At 47.7% G+C, this 18,622-nt stretch overlaps 1 protein-coding gene across 3 annotated transcripts in view; it reads left to right on the forward strand.

Annotated features, from left to right (window-relative positions):
- Nucleotides 1–18,622, forward strand: part of TTC37 (tetratricopeptide repeat domain 37) — a 238,848-nt gene that overhangs the window by 50,220 nt on the left and 170,006 nt on the right. For all 3 annotated transcript variants that reach the window (XM_033917115.1, XM_033917275.1, XM_033917201.1), the window contains exons 10-11: nt 14,413–14,514; nt 16,405–16,544. In XM_033917115.1, the coding sequence (XP_033773006.1) occupies nt 14,413–14,514; nt 16,405–16,544 (242 nt within the window). The remainder of the gene's footprint in view (nt 1–14,412; nt 14,515–16,404; nt 16,545–18,622) is intronic.

Below are 18,622 nucleotides of genomic sequence, written 5' to 3' on the forward strand. Positions count from 1 at the left end.
TTAGGCAGATGTCGGTGGAGGGCAGACAAAAAATAAAGGAGGTAAGGGTTGCTGCTGGACAGGAGAAGAGGTGCTGATGGATTTGGGGGGGGGGGGGCCAGAAAAGAGGTACTGCTGGACATGGGAAAAGGTGCTGATGGACGGGGGGGGGGGGGCAAAAAAAGGAGGGGGACAAAAAAAGGAAGGGAGGCCTACTGCTGGACAGGGGGAGCAAAAAATAGGTGCTGATGGACAGGGGAAGAGGTGCTGATGGACAGGGAGGCAGAAAAAGGAAGGGAAGCCTACTGCTGGACAGGGGGAACAGAAAAGAGGTTCTGCTGGACAGGGGAAGAGGTGATGAGGGACAGGGGGGCAGAAAAAGGAAGGGAGGCCTACTGCTGGACAGGGGGAGCAGAAAAGAGGTGCTGCTGGACAGGGGGGGAGTTAAAACAAAGGGAGAAGGGCTGCTGCTGGATAAGGGGACCAGTGAAGGGGTGGTGGTGGACACAGGGGAAGAAAAAGGAAGGGAGAATGGACAGGGGGAGCAGGCAAGGGGTGGTGGTGGACAGCCGAGGAAAAAGAAAGACAGAAAGAAAGAAATACAGAAACAGGCTAAGGAGAGAGAGAGAAATAAATAAATACAGACACACACACATATTCTAGCACCCGTTAATGTAACGGGCTTAAAGACTAGTTTAGAATATTGTATACAATTCTGGAAACAATACCTTCAAAAAGATATAAACAGACTGGAATCAGTTCAGAGGCAAGCTACTAAAATGGTCGATGGTCTATGTCTTAAGGCATATGGGGACAGACTTAAAGATCTCAATATGTATACTTTGGAAGAAAGGCAGGAGAGGTGAGATATGATAAGAGATGTTTAAATACCTACATACCGTACTCAGGAAACCTTACACACTCCAATGGGAATTCAGATTCCACTGTACTCAGAACAAGTCAGTGGTGTTGGAATTCTTCACCATTCCCTTTACATGGAGAGTGAAAAATATTTTTTTTGTGGAGATACAATTTTGTTCTTTTTTTCTTTTTATCTTTTTACATCCTTGTATATTCTACATCCCAATAACTTATAATAGCTTAAAAAGCATATATATCGAAAAGGAATTAAAAGTGTATCACTTAGCTTAAGATCCTTATCGGTTCCCCTTCCCGACGCGTTTCGGATCTTTTTCAAGGTCGGGGGAACAAAAGATAAGGTTAGTCCTTAACCATACATTTTCTGCCACTGGCTTATCCAACAAGGATCTTAAGCTAAGTGATACACTTTTAATTCCTTTTCGATATACAGTGGTGCCTCGCATAACGGACGCCTCGCACAGCGAACGCTGCGCACAACGAACTTTATGTCTTGATCCGTACAACGAACTTCGTTTCACACAACGAAGTCGCCCGAGCTGCATCCTTCCGCGCAGGCACTGCGCTTAACTGCCCTCTCTCCGCCTGGTTCCCTCTTGCCCCCCCGACTCCCCGACACGATCGGGGCAAGAGGGAGCTCAAGCCCTCTTGCCCCCCCCGACTCCCCGACACGATCGGGGCAAGAGGGAGCTCAAGCCCTCTTGCCCCCCCGACTCCCCGACACGATCGGGGCAAGAGGGAGCTCAAGCCCTCTTGCCCCCCTGACTCCCCGACACGATCGGGGCAAAAGGGAGCTCAAGCCCTCTTGCCCCCCCGACTCCCCGACACGATCGGGGCAAAAGGGAGCTCAAGCCCTCTTGCCCCCCCGACTCCCCGACACGATCGGGGCAAAAGGGAGCCCAAGCCCTCTTGCCCCGCCGATTCCCCAACTCCCCGACAATATCGGGCCAGGAGGGAGCCCAAGTCCTCCTGGCCACGGCGACCCCCTAACCCCACCCTGCACTACATTACGGGCAGGAGGGATCCCAGGCCCTCCTGCCCTCGACGCAAACCCCCCCTCCCCCCAACGACCGCCCCCCCCCAAGAACCTCCGACCGCCCCCCCACGACACCCCCAACCCCCTTCCCTGTACCTTTCTGTAGTTGGCCGGACAGACGGGAGCCAAACCCGCCTGTCCGGCAGGCAGCCATCGACGGAATGAGGCCGGATTGGCCCATCCGTCCCATAGCTCCGCCTACTGGTGGGGCCTAAGGCGCCTGGGCCAATCAGAATAGGCCCGGGAGCCTTAGGTCCCTCCTGGGGGCGGGGCCTGAGGCACATGGGCCCAACCCGACCATGTGCCTCAGGCCCTGCCCCCAGGAGGGACCTAAGGCTCCCGGGCCTATTCTGATTGGCCCAGGCGCCTTAGGCCCCACCAGTAGGCGGAGCTTTGGGACGGATGGGCCAATCCGGCCTCATTCCGTCGATGGCTGCCTGCCGGACAGGCGGGTTTGGCTCCCGTCTGTCCGGCCAACTACAGAAAGGTACGGGGAAGGGGGTTGGGGGTGTCGTGGGGGTCGGCCAGGGGGGTCGCGGGTCGGCTGGGGGGGCGGTCGGAGGTTCTGGGGGGGGGGCGGTCGTTGGGGGGAGGGGGGGTTTGCGTCGAGGGCAGGAGGGCCTGGGATCCCTCCTGCCCGTAATGTAGTGCAGGGTGGGGTTAGGGGGTCGCCGTGGCCAGGAGGACTTGGGCTCCCTCCTGGCCCGATATTGTCGGGGAGTTGGGGAATCGGCGGGGCAAGAGGGCTTGGGCTCCCTTTTGCCCCGATCGTGTCGGGGAGTCGGGGGGGCAAGAGGGCTTGAGCTCCCTTTTGCCCCGATCGTGTCGGGAGTCGGGGGGGCAAGAGGGCTTGAGCTCCCTCTTGCCCCGATCGTGTCGGGGAGTCGGGGGGGCAAGAGGGCTTGAGCTCCCTCTTGCCCCGATCGTGTCGGGGAGTCGGGGGGGGCAAGAGGGCTTGAGCTCCCTCTTGCCCCGATCGTGTCGGGGAGTCGGGGGGGGGGCAAGAGGGCTTGAGCTCCCTCTTGCCCCGATCGTGTCGGGGAGTCGGGGGGGCCAGAGGGCTTGAGCTCCCTCTTGCCCCGATCGTGTCGGGGGTGCCAGGGACCACACGGAGTCACCCACCGTACCACCCGATTCGGGTAAGCGCAGGTATCGGTGGGTGGCTTATTTGCGGGGGGGTGCCTTATTTTACATTTTTTTCTAAAAAGGGGGGGCTGTCTTATTTGATGGCCCTGCCTTATCATCGGGGAAACACGGTAGAAAAAAAAAAAAAATGAACAGTTAAGTCCCAGTTTTTGCCGCTGAGACTCTGCCCTCTCACTGTAAAATTAGACTCTACTTAGTCTGTCTTTAAATTTAAAAAATGTGTGTTGTTTTAAAAAGCAATTATGTTTTTAGATGTATCTAAATAAAAATAATAACCAAAAATTTATCTTTTTTTATGTCATCTTAGCATATTTTATGCTGCAGAACGAATTATTTTGTTTTACATGTATTCTTATGGGAAAACGCGTTTCACACAACGAACGTTTCACATAACAAACTTGCTCCTGGAACGGATTAAGTTCGTTGTGTGAGGCACCACTGTATATGCTTTTTAAGCTATTATAAGTTATTGGGATGTAGAATATACAAGGATGTAAAAAGATAAAAAGAAAAAAAGAACAAAATTGTATCTCCACAAAAAAAATATTTTTCACTCTCCATGTAAAGGGAATGGTGAAGAATTCCAACACCACTGACTTGTTCTGAGTACAGTGGAATCTGAATTCCCATTGGAGTGTGTAAGGTTTCCTGAGCACTACTTTTTGAGGTTACTATTTTCTCATATTTTGTTGTGAGTCATAAAAGTTTGGTAAATACCTACATGGCATAAATGTGCATGAGGCAAGTCTCATTCATTTGAAAGGAAGCTCTAGAATGAGAGGGCATATGATGAAGTTAAAAGGTGATAGGCTCAGGAGTAATCTCAGAAAATATTTTTTTTACAGAAAGGGTGGTAGAAGCGCCGTGGCCTTCAGTTCACACTTTTGCATCTCATTACTGCCTAGAGCAGAATAGAGAGCTGCACGGGAACGGGGACGACGGGAATCCCGCGGGCATCCCGCGGGTTCCCCCTTCGGGTCACGGGGATCCCGTGGGGACGCCCCTAGGGTCGCGGGGATCCCGTGGGGATGCCCCCTAGGGTCGCGGGGATCCCATGGGGACGCCTCCGAGGGTCGCGGGGCTCCTGCGGGGCTGGATGTACTCAGTCGCGCGGCTCTTCTTCTCCCTACCTTCTCTGTTTGCAGCACAGAGCCGAACGGAAGTCTTCCCGACGTCAGCGCTGACGTCGGAGGGGAGGGAGGGCTTAAACAAAGCTTAAACAAAGCCCTCCCTCCCTCCGACGTCAGCGTTGACGTCGGGAAGACTTCCGTTTGGCTCTGTGCTGCAGGCAGGGCAGGTAAGGAGAAGGAGAGTAGCCTCGCGGTTCGAGTGGCTACCAAGGGAGGGGGGCGGTCTTCCCGCCCCGGTTGCAGCACAGCCGGCCAGGTCCCCTTACTTTTGTGGCACTTCCCCGACCGACCGATAACAGCCCGGGTCCGACAATCCTCCCTGCCCTGTAGCCGCGAATCTAAATTACCTTCTTACAGCAGCTGTAAGAAGGTAATTTAGATTCGCGGTTAAGGGCAGGGAGGTTTGTCAGACCGGGGCTGTTGTCGGTTGGTCGGGGAAGTGCCACAAAAGTAAGGGGACCTGGCCGGCTGTGCTGCACCCGGGGCGGTAGATAAGGAGGGGGGGAGAAGGACGCTGAAAGGCCATAGTGAAGACAGGAGGAGGGGGAAAGGACTCTGAAAGCACTTGAAGACAGAGGAGGGAGAAGGACGCTGAAAGCACATGGGGGAATACAAAGGGGTGGAGAAGGACGCTGAAAGGCCATGGGGAAGACAGAGAGGGAGAAGGACGCTGAAAGGACATGGGGAAGATGGGGGGGAGAAGGACACTGAAAGGAAATGAGGAAGAGAGAGTAGGGAGAAGACGCTGGCAGGGAAGAAGACAGATGCCAGACTATGGGGGGAGCGGAGAGAAGAAGATGGGTGCCACACCAATTTGGAAGGGGGAAGAAAGGGAGAGGCACAGTAACAGAGCAAATGGAAGATGCAGAAGGAAGAGAGACAGTGGATGGAAGGAATTGAATGAGAACATGAGGAAAGCAGAAACCAGGCAACAAAGGTAGGAAAATAATTCTATTTCTTTTTTTTTTTTGCTTCAGGATAAAGTAGTATATTAGTTGTGTTGATAAAAATTTATAAACATTAGAGGCTCTGGTAGAAACCCGTTTACAAAGTATGTATTCTTCCCAATTAATATTTTCAAATTAATAAAGTCTTTTTGCTTATTTGTAAATGGGTTTCTACCAGAGCCTTTAATTCAGTAGCATAATTAAATGAAATAACTATTTCTGAAGTTTATAGGGACGGGCGGGGACGGAGGGGATTCCTCGCGGGGACGGGTGGGGACGGAGGGGATTCCTTGCGGGGACGGGTGGGGACGGAGGGATTCCTCACGGGGACGGGTGGGGACGAGTGGGATTCCTCGCGGGGACGGGTGGGGACGGGTGGGACTTTGGCGGGGACGGGTGGGGACGGGTGGGATTTCTGTCCCCGCGCAACTCTCTAGAGCAGAATACTTGACACGATAGTTAAGTTTGGTCAGATAGTCTTGCAGAATTTGTTTGGTGTTTAGAATCCAACTCCTCCCTCCTAGGACCCATTTGTTCAGTTCCAGGCAGCGTCTCCACATCCAGTTTTTTAATTTCAATTTACTAAATATAAAAAATACATAATAAAGGAAAATTATATCTAAATAAAATGTTATGTAATTAAGTCCACATCCTGAAAGGCAGAAGACTCAATATAATAAAGAAAAATATAAGAAATAAAGGATAATACAATCCTAGTTAAAAGTACTCATTCCTTAATCATCCACTTTATAATTCGCCTCATATTCCACAAATTCATTGTAACAGAAACAAAGGGCTCCTTTTATCAAGCCGCGCTAGTGGTTTAACGCACGTAATACCGCGCGCTAAACCACCGGCCGCACTAACTGCTACCGCCTCCTCTTGAGCAGACATAGAAACATAGAAACAGACGGTAGTTTATAGCCAGCGCGGGGGTTAATGCGTGATGAAAAGTTGCATGCGTTAACCCCGCTAGCGCGGCTTGATAAAAGGAGCCCAAAGGATATGAAATGAAATCAAACTTTATGAGAAATAAACTCTCTTCTTTAGCACTCTCCAGACCAGTAGAGGTTAATCTTTACGAATGGGTATATATCCAATCATGACCAGCAGTGGAGACTGAAAACAAAACTGTGGGACAGTATATAATATACTCCCTTCTCTATTTACATCAGTCTTCTTTCAGTCTCCAGCAGGTGTTGAGTGATCTGTACCCATCTCCCTTGGTAGGGCTGTTGGAATTTGTTTAGGGGGTTTCTAGTCCCTGTTTTTGGCCGGACAGAGCTTGGGCGGGCCCTGTTTGGGGGTCCGTCCGACCTCAGGGGTGTCAAACCCGGCGGGTCTCTAGCGGGGTCCTTCCCCCCACTTCCTCCACCTCCCCACATTTTTTTAGAGGAGCCTCAGCAGTAAGCCTTGCCCCCTAAATCAAGCAAGGCATATTGCTTCGAGAGCCTGTGGAGTCTGTTCTGTAAAAAAAAAAAAAAAAAAAATCCTGAGGTAGTGCCGGTCTGCAGGGTTGCTTCCCTGTCAGTTTAATGTTTTTTACTGTATTTTTTCTTCTAACCGGCACTTTGTTTCTAGCTAGGTCGCGTATGGAGCAATTGTGCCCTTCTCCGGGGGAGTGGGACACAATTAGGTCCAGCCGCGAGGCACTCGCGGCCAGACTGAAATCGGTAGTTTGGCCCGGTGAGGTGGTGGAGCTCCGTCGGCAGTGGCTGCAGACGCCCAGAGCTCCCCGCCGATGGTGCCTCGCGAGTCGGCTGGGAGCAGTGGGGAAGCCGGTCTTCCCCAACCGCCCACGGAGGAATTCCCCGAAGGATTCCCTCTCAGCTGATTTTTTGACAGCTGATGCCGACTTGCCTGTTTTAGCGGCTGAGACTGTTCAGCCTTCTCAGCCGCTGCAGGCCATGGAGGGAGCATTTTTGGCGGGAACTTCGCCATTTTCTCTGTCTGGCCCCTCCATTTTGTCTGCAACCTCAGGTGACCTTCCCCCTGTATTGCAAACACAGGGGCAGGTTTCAGCAGGGACCCCTAGGGTTTTTTTCCCCCAATTTAATTTCTTTCTTTGTGCAGACAATTGGGGGTCCCACGTGCACCTGGGGGGTTTCGGGGGTGGTTTCCCTCTGCGCCCCCTATGGCTTTGCCTCCCTCTTTTCGTTTGGCATCCCCTCTTCCTCCTCCCTCATCCAAGCGCCCGCGGGGGGGGCTTGGATTGCGAATTGGTGGTCGGAGGAGCGTGTTGGCATGGTTGAGGACCTGGCTGCTTTGGCGGGCTTCCAGGATCCTCTAGAGGGGACGCCCGCTGGCAGCGGGGTGGCAGGTTTCCCGTCTTCCAGAGCAGATGCGTCCGTGGTGCGCTTTTTATTCAGAGGGATGAGCTTTTAGACCTGATGTAGCAGGTCTCCTTGGTGCTGCATTTTTGAAGTTGCGCCACCGGAGACCCCACGTATGGGGGCCCCTCTGCTTCAGGGGGTCTGTCCTGTTTCCCGCTCTTTTCCTGTGCGTCAGGATTTTCGGGATTTTGTGTTGGCGCAGTGGCCTACGGGCGCCGTTTCGTTTGGTGTGCGCCTTGGCTCATGGGTATCCCATCCTGGAGGGGGATAGGGCTACCTTAATTTCGCCAATGGGGGACGCGGTGGTCTCGGCACTTCCTAAGCGGCATACTGTGCCTGTTATGGACGGTTCTTCTCTTAGGGTCTCTGAGGAGCGTACGTTAGAGACCATCCAGAACACAGCCCTCAGACTCATATACTCACTCAGCAAACACGACCACATCACCAATGCATACCTAGAATCCCACTGGCTACCAATAAAAGCAAGAACACAATTCAAACTCTACTGTCTTATTTTCAAAGTAACCCACGGCACGGCACCCAGTTACCTAAACAACCGTTTTCACTACTACCTCTCATCCAGAAGAAGGAGAACACAGAATCTTTTCACCTACCCACCTCTCAACGGTACTCGTCTTAAGAAACTTTACGACAACCTTCTGGGGACACAGGCAGCTAAAATCGACTCTGACATCTCAAAACTACTAACCAAAACAACAGACATAAAAGAGTTCCGTAAAGAAATAAAAACACTACTGTTCAAAAAATATCTCCCATCACCCTAACCACCACCCAATGAGTTCCCAATCAACGCCTTTGGAAACACCCACCTATAGCATCTCTTTGTCTGTGATCCAGAATGTACTGTAACTCTTTTACACTACACCCGAGTTAACTTGATTCAGTTGACATGTATTACCTTCTGTGATATGTATTATCTTCTGTTATATGTATTATCTTCTGTGATATGTATTATCTTCTGTGAAATTGAAGTATCATAATCCTTTACTGTTCCTGTAACTTACTCTTATCCTGATATGTAATTCTACTGGAAATGCCCAGATATTTTCTATATTGTAATCCGCCTAGAACCGCAAGGCACAGGCGGAATAGAAATCCCTAATGTAATGTAATAATTTTGATGTCTCTGCCTTGGGGGTCCAGGCGGCTATTTGTGTGGGGCTGGTGGCTCGCACCGTGTTTCGGTGGTCTGAGCATGTCCTGGATCGTGAGTCTGATGACTGGTCCTTAGTGGATCAGGAGGTGGTGAAGTTTGAGATGACTGCCTCGTTCCTCTCGGTTGTTCTTTGTGACTTGGTGCTGCTAAGTCTGGGACTTTTGGTGGCCGCAAGCTGTACCTTGTGGTTTCGCGCTTGGTCGGCGGTTGCCGCGTCCAAAACTGAACTTCCCAAAATTTCCCTTTCGGGGGTTGTTTTTTGTTTAGAGAGGACTTAGATCCGGTGGTTCAGACTCTGACGGACTCTGAGGTGCCCCGTCTGCCTGAGAACCGTGCCCGCCCGGCATCTTGGGTTGGCATTGCCCGGGGGCGTCTGTGGGAATTTCGCAAGTTTCGCCTGGGGCATGGGACTGCTTCTTTTCAGGCTTCCGGTTTTTCCCCGGGGTTGGTTGGCTTAGCGCATGCAGTCTTTTCAGGGGGCCCGTCGGGGGCTGGGAGTTCCCCCCCCCGGTTCCCCTGCTGCCCGTCCTGCGCGATGTCTCTTTGCCGGCGCCCCCTTTGGTTCCCATGGGTGCCCGGCTTCGCAACTTGTTTCCCAAGTGGGCCAAGATCACGTCCGATCAGTGGGTCCTGGTGGTGGTGCGGGACAGTTATGTACTTGAATTTTGCCCTCTCTCTGCCGGATCATATCTAGCCTCTCTATGTCAGGTGGCATGGGAGACGCTAGCCTTTCGCCAGACCCTTCAGCGCTTGCTAGATCTCAAAGCAGTTGTCCAATGTCCCCTCAGGAGTGCGGTATCGGCTGGTACGCCATTTCCTTTATGGGGCCCTAAAGGGAGGGGACCTTTCGGCTCATCCTTGGTTTAAACTGAGGTCAACAGGACTCTCAGAATTCCCTTTTATTCGCATGGACACACTGCAGTCTGTCCTTCTGGCGGTTCAGCCGGGGGAGTTCCTGACTTCTCTCGCTCTGGCGGAGGCCTACTTGCCTGTTTCCATTCGGGCCTCTCCTCAGCTCTTTCTTTGCTTTGCGATATTGAGTCTGCACTATCAGTTCTGTGTGCTTCCCTTGTGCCTGGCCACGACTCCCCGGACGTTCGCCAAGTTGATAGTGGTCGTCACGGCGGCATTGCAGTCAGAGGGCATTCTGGTGCACCCCTTCTGGGATGACTGGTTGTTTCGGGTGAAGTCGTTGCAGGAGAGCGCCCGAGTTACGGCTCGGGTGGTTGAGTTTCTCCGGTCACTGGGCTGGGTGGTCAACCTTTCCAAGAGTCGGTTGGTCCCCGCTCAGCATCTGGAGTACCTTGGGGTTCTGTTCGACACCTCCTTGGGGAAGGTCTTCCTTCCAGAGGCCCGGGTAAGCAAATTGCAATCTCAGATTCGCCTTCTTTTGGCGTCCTGGTGTCCTCGGGCGCAGGATTTCCTCCAAGTCTTGGGGTCAATGGCAGCGTTCCTGGATGTTGTGAGGTGGGCGCAGGCCCACATGTGTCTCTTCAGTATGCTCTGCTCCGTAGATGGTCACCCCAGAGGCTCAGTTTGGAGGTCCCTGTCCCTCTGCGAGGCTTGGCGCGCTGCAGTCTTCTTTGGTGGCTCCAGACCTCTCATCTGGTCCAGAGGATGAGTCTGGATCTATCGCAGTGGACGGTGCTTCTCACGGATGCCAGTCTCCTCGGTTGGGGGGGCTCAGTGTCTAGGTCACTCAGCTCAGGGCACCTGGTCCATGTAGGAGGCGTCCTGGTCGATCAACATGTTGGAGACCAGAGCCGTCCCTCTGGCGCTGTTAGCCTTCCGCTCCCTCTTGATGGGCAAGTCGGTCAGAGTCCGGTCTGACAATGCCACAGCGGTGGCTTATGTCAATCGTTGAGGCACCAAGAGCGCTCAGGTGGCGGAGGAGGCGGCTCGGCTCATGCTTTGGGGCTGAGTCACGCCTTCTGGACCTCTCGGCCTCTCACATGGCCGGGGTAGAGAATGTTCAGGCGAACTTCCTCAGTCACATCTTAGATCACAGAGAGTGGTGTCTCAGCCCTGTGGCTTTTCAGTTGATAATGCAGGCTTGGGGTCAGTCCCTGATGGACCTGACGGCCACGAGTGGCAATGCCGAGGTGTTCCGCTTCTTCAGTCGTCGCAGGGATGGACTGGCCGAGGGTCTGGATGCTCTGGTTCAACCATGGCCAACAGAGGGGCTGTTGTGCATGTTCCCTCCGTGGCCATTAGTGGGCAGAGTTCTTCTCCGCATTGTTCGCCATCCGGGTCTGGTGGTTCTGGTGGCTCCAGATTGGCCTCGGCATCCGTGATACGCAGATCTGGTGACACTCTGGTGGCGGATCCTCTTCCTCTGCCTCCCTTGGACGACTTTCTGACGCAGGGTCCCATTCCCATGTTCGACCCGTCTCCCTTCTGTCTTACGGCTTGGCTTTTGAAAGGGGTCGCCTTGGTAAGAAGGGGTATTCAGATTGGGTGATTTCTACACTCTTGGGGTCCTGGAGGCTTTCTACCTCTCAGGCTTCTGTGTGGATTTGGCACTTCTTTGAGGGGTGGTGCCAGGTGTGGGGAGTGGTCTCTCTTCGCGTTTCTGTGCCTAACATCCTAGAGTTCTTGCAAGATGGCCTGGATAGAGACCTGGCTTCGGCTTCTCTCCGAGTTCAGCTTGTGGCCTTGTCAGCCTTTCGGGGGTTTGTGACGGGTCAGCGTTTGACAGCCATTCCTGATGTGATTCGCTTTTTGCGGGCGGCCAAGGTGCTCAGGCCTCCCGTGCGGTCCTCTATTCCCTCTTGGAATCTCAGTCTGGTTCTCTCTATTCTGATGCACCCGCCCTTCGAACCGTTGGGCGGCTGCTCTTTGAAGAACCTTACTCTGAAGACGGTCTTTTTGGTGGACATTTCTTCCGCTAGGCGTGTTTCTGAGCTACAGGTTTTCTCTTGTAGGGCTCCCTTCTTGGAGTTTTCTAGGGAGCAGGTTGTCTTGAGGCCTGTTCCTTCTTTTTCTGCCGAAAGTAGTTTTTCCTTTTCATGTCAATCAATCTGTGGTCCTCCCGGTCTTGGTAGTTGGGAGGGCTCTTCTGAGCAAAGACAGCTGAGCAAGTTGGATGTTGGTCGGGTCCTTCGCTCTTATGTGCAACGGACCCAGGAGATCAGGAAATAAAATCATCTCTTTGTCCTTCTGACTGGTCCTCTTAGGGGGGCTGGCGCTTCTAGGGCTACTATTGCATGCTAGATCAAGGAGACTATTGCTTCCGCTTCTCTTCTGGGGCAGCAGCCCGTTCCGGAGTTTCTCAAAGCTCATTCTACTCGGGGTCAGGCGGCTTCTTGGGCTGAGTCGTCGCTCGTGCCTCCAGTGGACATTTGTAAGGCTGCGGTTTGGTCTTCCTTGTATTCCTTTGTCAGACTCTTTCGGGTAGATGTTCTGGCGCGTCAGGACGCGGTGTTCGGTGTGTGTGTTCTGGTGTCAGCCCTTCGGGGGTCCCGCCCGTGTGAGGGACTGCTTTGGTATGTCCCATTCGTAAAGATTAACCTCTACTGGTCTGGAGAGTGCTAAAGAAGGAGAAATTAGGTTCTTACCTGCTAATTTACTTTCTTTTAGCTTCTCCAGACCAGTAGAGGTCCCCACCCTGTCTGTTGTTGTTGTTGTTGGGGCTGTTTCGCGGGCAGTTTTTGTTTTTTGCTGCGGGTTCTAGTATTTTTCTAGGGCCGGGGAGAATTAAAGAACAGCGGCTGTGGCTCGGCTGGCGAGCTGTGGGGACATTTTCCTTCTGGTATTTCTCCTCTGCATTTTCCAACAGCATTTGGGTATGTTATTTGTTACTCCTGTTCGGAGTATTGTTTTCTTTCTGTTTTCCAGTTCTTAGTTTTGCTTGGCTATTCGGCAGACTGATGTAAATAGAGAAGGGAGTATATTATATACTGTCCCACAGTTTTGTTTTCAGTCTCCACCTGCTGGTCATGATTGGCTATATACCCATTCGTAAAGATTAACCTCTACTGGTCTGGAGAAGCTAAAAGAAAGTAGATTAGCAGGTAAGAACCTAATTTCTCCTTAATTGGGATGGCTCAAAGAATACATAATTCTTCCCTGCAAAAGAAACCAAACATCTACACAGAAACTTCAAATAAAAAAAGTTCCACCCAGCGTCACAAGGCTAGAAATGTCTTGCGTCTCAACTGTGTGGCATGGGTTACATCTGGGAAGAGCTGAATCCTTTGGCCACAAAAGAAATAATCTGTATATTGAAAATGTGCTTGCATGACAATACTCATATCTTCATCTACTACAAATGTCACCAACAATTTTGCTCTCTTAGAAATATTAATCTGTGATTCTTCCAAAAATACAGTTAGGCTAGGACTATCGGGGGCACTTAAAACATCAGCAGCTCCTTCTGTTGTAGCCAACTGGAGCACAGTAAAGCTTGAACCTTCCTTCCTCAGGATCGAGGAAGATAAAACATCTTTGATAAAGCAATGTTAGAATTTGGAAGTTTCAAAATTTCAGAGAAATATTTCCTTAGCAAAATCTCAGGTGATAAGAAATGTGTAATAGGAAAATTTAAAAATCTAAGAGCATTTTTCAATGATTCAAGTTTCCTATGAATTACTAAACTATGTTTAATAGCAGTCACATCAGTAGAATTCAAAGATTTATCTGAGTGCCCATAGTTGCTATAGATTTTCCCAACTGAGAAGTCTTCACCTCCAATTCCTCCAGTTGTCTGCAGTAACCTTGGTAAAAGAACACAACTGTTCCTCTTAGCCTCATCCAGTTTCTAATCATTTGAGATTGAGTGGTTCAAAGAAGTCTTGCTGTTGTCTTGCTTTTGTTTTCGGTGAGCCAGGAAGCTAGGGATTCCCAGATGTAAGGTTATTACTGTCCTCTTTGTCCATGGAGAAAGTGAAGTTACTTACCTGTAGCAGATGTTCTCCACGGACAGCAGGATAGGTATCCTTTTTTGAAATTTAGGGCTACTTTTACAAAGCCGCGTTAGCGGCTTTAGTGCACGTGACTTTTAATCACACGCTAACCCCTGCGCTGGCCGAAAAACTACCGCCTGCTCAAGAAGAGGTGGTAGCGGCTAGCACGGCTGGCGGTTTAGCGCACGCTATTACGCGTGTTAAACCACTAGCACAGCTTTGTAAAAGGAGCCCTTAATGATAAAGTATTGGATTTCAGAGATTACATCTGATCATGTTATGATCACTATTAAATCAAGTGGCTCCAGCTCCATTACCTCCTGCACCAGATCATTTGCTCCATTATGGACTAGGTCTAGAATTGTCTCCCCTCTTGTTGGCTCTTGAACCAGCTGCTTCATAAATTAGACTTTGATTTCATGAAGGAATTTTATCTCCCTTTCATGCCCTGATATTACTTTTACCCACTCAATTTCTGCATAATTGAAATCACCCATTATTATTTTACCCAGTTTGTTAGCCTCCCTAATTTCTGATGGCATTTCTGTATCCGTATGTTCGTCCTGGCCAGGTGAATAGTAGTACACCCCTATCACTATCCTTTTTCCTTTTAGACATGGAATTTCTATCCATAAGGATTCCTAGGTGTTTTGTGTCCTGTAGAATTTTTTATCTGTTTGATTCAACATATGATGCTATTTCTCCACCCTTTTTATAAGTTGTGCTTTCTGTTTTTCTCATCACTTATCGGAAAGGAGCAGAGATGCTTGATCCTAGTGCCTCATGAATTTAGAGAAAGTAATAGAGTGTGTAACACTGTTACTAATCATGTAATTATAGATAAGTATTTATACATCTGTTTTTATGTTGAATTTCCCCAGGGTTGCGTCACACTAGCACATGTACATTGGCTTGGTGTTACCTGGCACAGGCCCAGCTGAAAATGCATCAGTATGAAGATGTGATCTTGTCCAGTAATCAAGGTAATTGAATTCCATAGTTCATTCTCTGGCAGAAACAGTAGTTTCTTAGCCTTGAATACTTAATTACATGGGTGACAGCAGAAAGAAGATTAGAAAAGACTAATTGTGCTAACATGTATAAAATCATATTTCTCATAATGGGGTAGCTTTTCAGAAAGCTGCATGGGTGGTAGACGAATGGCATCAGTTAACAGTCTTACTAATTTTCAGACACCTTCATTTATATGCAAGTATATTCCACATCTGACTTTAGGCAGGGATGGGCACTCTTTATAGAATAGTGTGTAGTGCCAGAATCTGTGCCTAATTGGGGCATGAATATTTACAGCAACTGAACATGGGTATAAATTTTGGCACACAAATTGGACACAGATTCTCCAAATTCTATAATGCTGCATGCAGGCCTACTTCCCCTTTTAAGATCCACATGGACATACTTAGGCACCATTCTATAACAGTGTTTATATGTAGTTCTGTGCCAATCTGCCATTTTTAGATTGTTTCAACGCCTTCCATTATGCTTTATGCACTGAAAAATCAATGCAGAAATAGTGCATAACGCTAGATGCTATATATAGAATTCCTTAGTTAATGTCTAACACAAATTTCCACCCATTTTAAATAAAAAGAGAAATAAGAAGAAGAACATAAGAATATCCTTACTGGGTCAGGCCAATGATCCATCATGCCCAGTATCCCTTCTTCATGGAGGCCAATCCAAGTCACATATACCTGGCAAAATAGATTACTAAGATTTTAAATTCCTCAAGTCTTTTAGTTTTCACACAACTCTTGCTATGAGCATTTAACTTAAGGACGTGCAGAAATGTTTACCATTTATAATTTTATGGTGGTTTGCCAAGGTCTGATGTGAGAAGCAAAAAAAAAAAAAAAAATTATATATATATATATAATTTTTTTCTTTTGCTTCTCACATCAGACCTCGGCATTATGAGTGTAAGGATTTATAAAAACTAAATTTTTCATCATATTAGGAGCCTCCATTACCATGGTAGAATGATTATTTAAAATTTTGACAACCATTTTCAGATGGTCTGACTTGGTGTTGTGCTTGTAATTTTTACAAGTTTGTGTAGATCATGCACCTCCTAAATTCTGTGATGTTGGAATGTCACATAGAAATGGGTTATAATCTTTTAAGTAGGAAATATCCTAATAAATATACAAGCACTCAGTTTACTGAGGATTTTATATTTACAGGTTGTTTGCCATCATTCATATAAAAGATGAATCTTAAAGTATTTTGACTTAGCCAGCCTGCTTTAGCCCACTGGGTGTTATGAAATAACTATGAGAGAGACTATTTGTGTGTAAAATGGTTTTGTCTTCAGTTTGGTATTATATTTAGCTGTAAAATAAACCACAGAAAGGGCCAGTTGTTTTTTCTCCCCTTCAAAGGGATTCTGTATCTAAAAAGATTTTATTTGGTGCTGGAACTGATGCAGACATCGATTATGAAGAAATATTTGGACTATTATAGCTTTTATAATAAAACATCATTACTAATCACTTTCTTATCACATCTGGCCTTACCTACCTTCTTTAACACATGCAAATTTAATAACATTGCAGCTTCTATAATAACCTAGTGTCTAGAGACTACAAACCAGTAAACTGAGATTCAAATCCACCTTCTCCCACTGATATTTTATTGTGACTTTGGGTAAGCACTTCATCTCATGTTGCTTAAGGTACCCAATATAAGCTCTTTGGGAAAGGGACTTGTATCTGGAAAAAAATGTAAACCAATGTGAGCTATAAAGGTGGTGTAGAAATACAAAATATTGCTGCTGTTAAAAAAAACAAGCAAACAGATTTAGAAAAGTAATTTGATTAGGATCTAATGTCTGCTTTCCATCTCATCCCTAGCCCTTCATGCAGTAGCACAGCTAAATGCATTTGGTAATCCTCTCCAACAGAAGAACCTTGCTCTTCAATTGAAAGCGGAAGCATTGATCAAACTTGAGAGTGTTAGCTCTGTAGAAGAGGCTATTAATTGTCTTGAACAGGTATTCACTTTCCCTAGAAAAAATATATTTTATTTGTTTTTAAAATAATATTTTTATTCACCTCAGGATTTTTCTAACTTTCTCTCTAGTCAATAGAAACACTCTTTTTCCAGTGTAGAATTTATGTGAAGTGATGCAGCTGTCATGAGAATTAGCAAAACTTTGGCAGCATATTCTCACAGATGGGTGATGTCATCCACAGAACCCTGGAACAGACAGTGCAAAAGCGCGTGCAATCACTTTAACTTCTTTAGGAGTCTCTAGACTGCCTGTACTATGCATGCATGAGTGCCTTCCCACCTGCCATGGGCTTGCAGGACTATCAGTTCTTAGTTTTCCGGAGAGCTTAGAAGATGTGTGTCATTGGAATCTCTTCAACTGTGCTAATTTTCCCTTTCTTTGTGCCTTCCTAGGTTGTTTTCTTCATTTATTTTGTTTTTCTTTTTATAGTATTTTGATTTCTCAGAAGTTTCTCTCAATTTTTTCTTCTCGTTTTCTCGGCCTTAGGTCCTCCTTCAGCCTGGTTTCTGGCCAGTGGCATCGACTCTTTTTTTTGGTCACTAAATCAATCGACCCTTGGAGGAAAGATTGATTCCTTCAATCTTACATCGGTGGTTTTCCCTTTAATGTTGAAACCTAGCTGCTTCAAGAGATGTTCTCAGTGCAACAGGGCCACAATTGGTGTATTCAGTGTCTTGGTTCTGAGCGTCAAGTAGACTCTTGTCATCACTGTTCAAAGTTACAAAAACTGAAGGCTTGACTTCTACAGTAGGAGAAACATTTTGGACCCCAAAAACCTTCAAAGATGTCCTGATGTGTGTTGAAAAGCCTTGTCGAAGTTGGCACCATAATCGCCAAATCATTCGGCATCGATTTTCTTAGTACAGATGCTGACACCATCTAGTAAACAGGCTAAGAATGATTCCCATGCCTCACCTTGCCACATAATGCCAGCATCTCTAGCATCAAGTAAATCGATGCATGACAAATGACGTCATCATCAGTCTCGCTCTCCATCATTACAGGAAGTGTCTCTTCTGAGTTGTGCCTCTACATCAAGGTCAGCAACACCTCAACACCCTGCACCAATGGTACCATCAACACTATTGGTACTGCAACTTACCAATCAGGACCAACTTTGTGAGCTGCTTCATAAGGAGTTCAAAGCCAATCGAAGCCAAATGTTGCACTGACTCTTTCAGTACCGGCTCAGCCTGAGCATGGCTTTATGATGCCTCATGGTACTAGATCTAATTCTCCTCCTCAACGAAAATCCAGGCCCATCATTAAAGCACTTCCTCCTCATCAACGTCGAACTGTCATTGAAGGAGACATAGAAATCCTTCCCAACATTATCATCGGCACCATAGCCACCATACCACAGAGCGTCATGCTCCTTCTGGAGGAAAATTTTTTAAATCTCCAGTCTTAGAGCAAAAGGACTCTGATCTATCCCTTCAGGTTTTCTCTGATCCACAACACTCTGCACCAGAGTCCTATGTGCTTTCATCAGATCCATCTCCTCCTCTGCATAGGCATAGGTCACCACGGAGAGTTATTTATTTATTTTTTTTACCACATTCATAAGGTAAATGGGTCAAGCTCTTCTTGTGCATATAGAATCAATCAGAACTGAAATTGGTTGATATTATGATTTCAGTTGGTATACAACAAATCTTGCATAATTGGAAATTTGCTCCTTTACTTAATTATACCTTTTGGTGGAATTCTTTATGCTTATATAAATGCTATGAGCAGTATGCGGCTGAAAAATTGTATTCACATCAAGCACTCTTTCTTTTTAATTTATGGAAACCCATTGACATTTATTTGCAAACATTTTAAATGTTATTTATCCTCTTATTGTCAGTTTATGTCTGATATGTATTTACACTTCTGGATCTTTCGTGAACTTTATCAGTTATACATTGTTTATTTCAGTATTTCAATAAACAGATTGAACTAAAAAAAAAAAAAAAAGAATTAACCAGAACCAAGAGCTGCACTTTTCGATGCACTTGAGCAAATCCCAAAGGAATGTCTAAAACTCTCACTCCATGATCTCATGTGAGAATCCA

The sequence above is a fragment of the Geotrypetes seraphini genome, chromosome 1, assembly GCF_902459505.1.
Source record: "Geotrypetes seraphini chromosome 1, aGeoSer1.1, whole genome shotgun sequence".
Classification (NCBI taxonomy): Eukaryota; Metazoa; Chordata; class Amphibia; order Gymnophiona; family Dermophiidae; genus Geotrypetes; species Geotrypetes seraphini.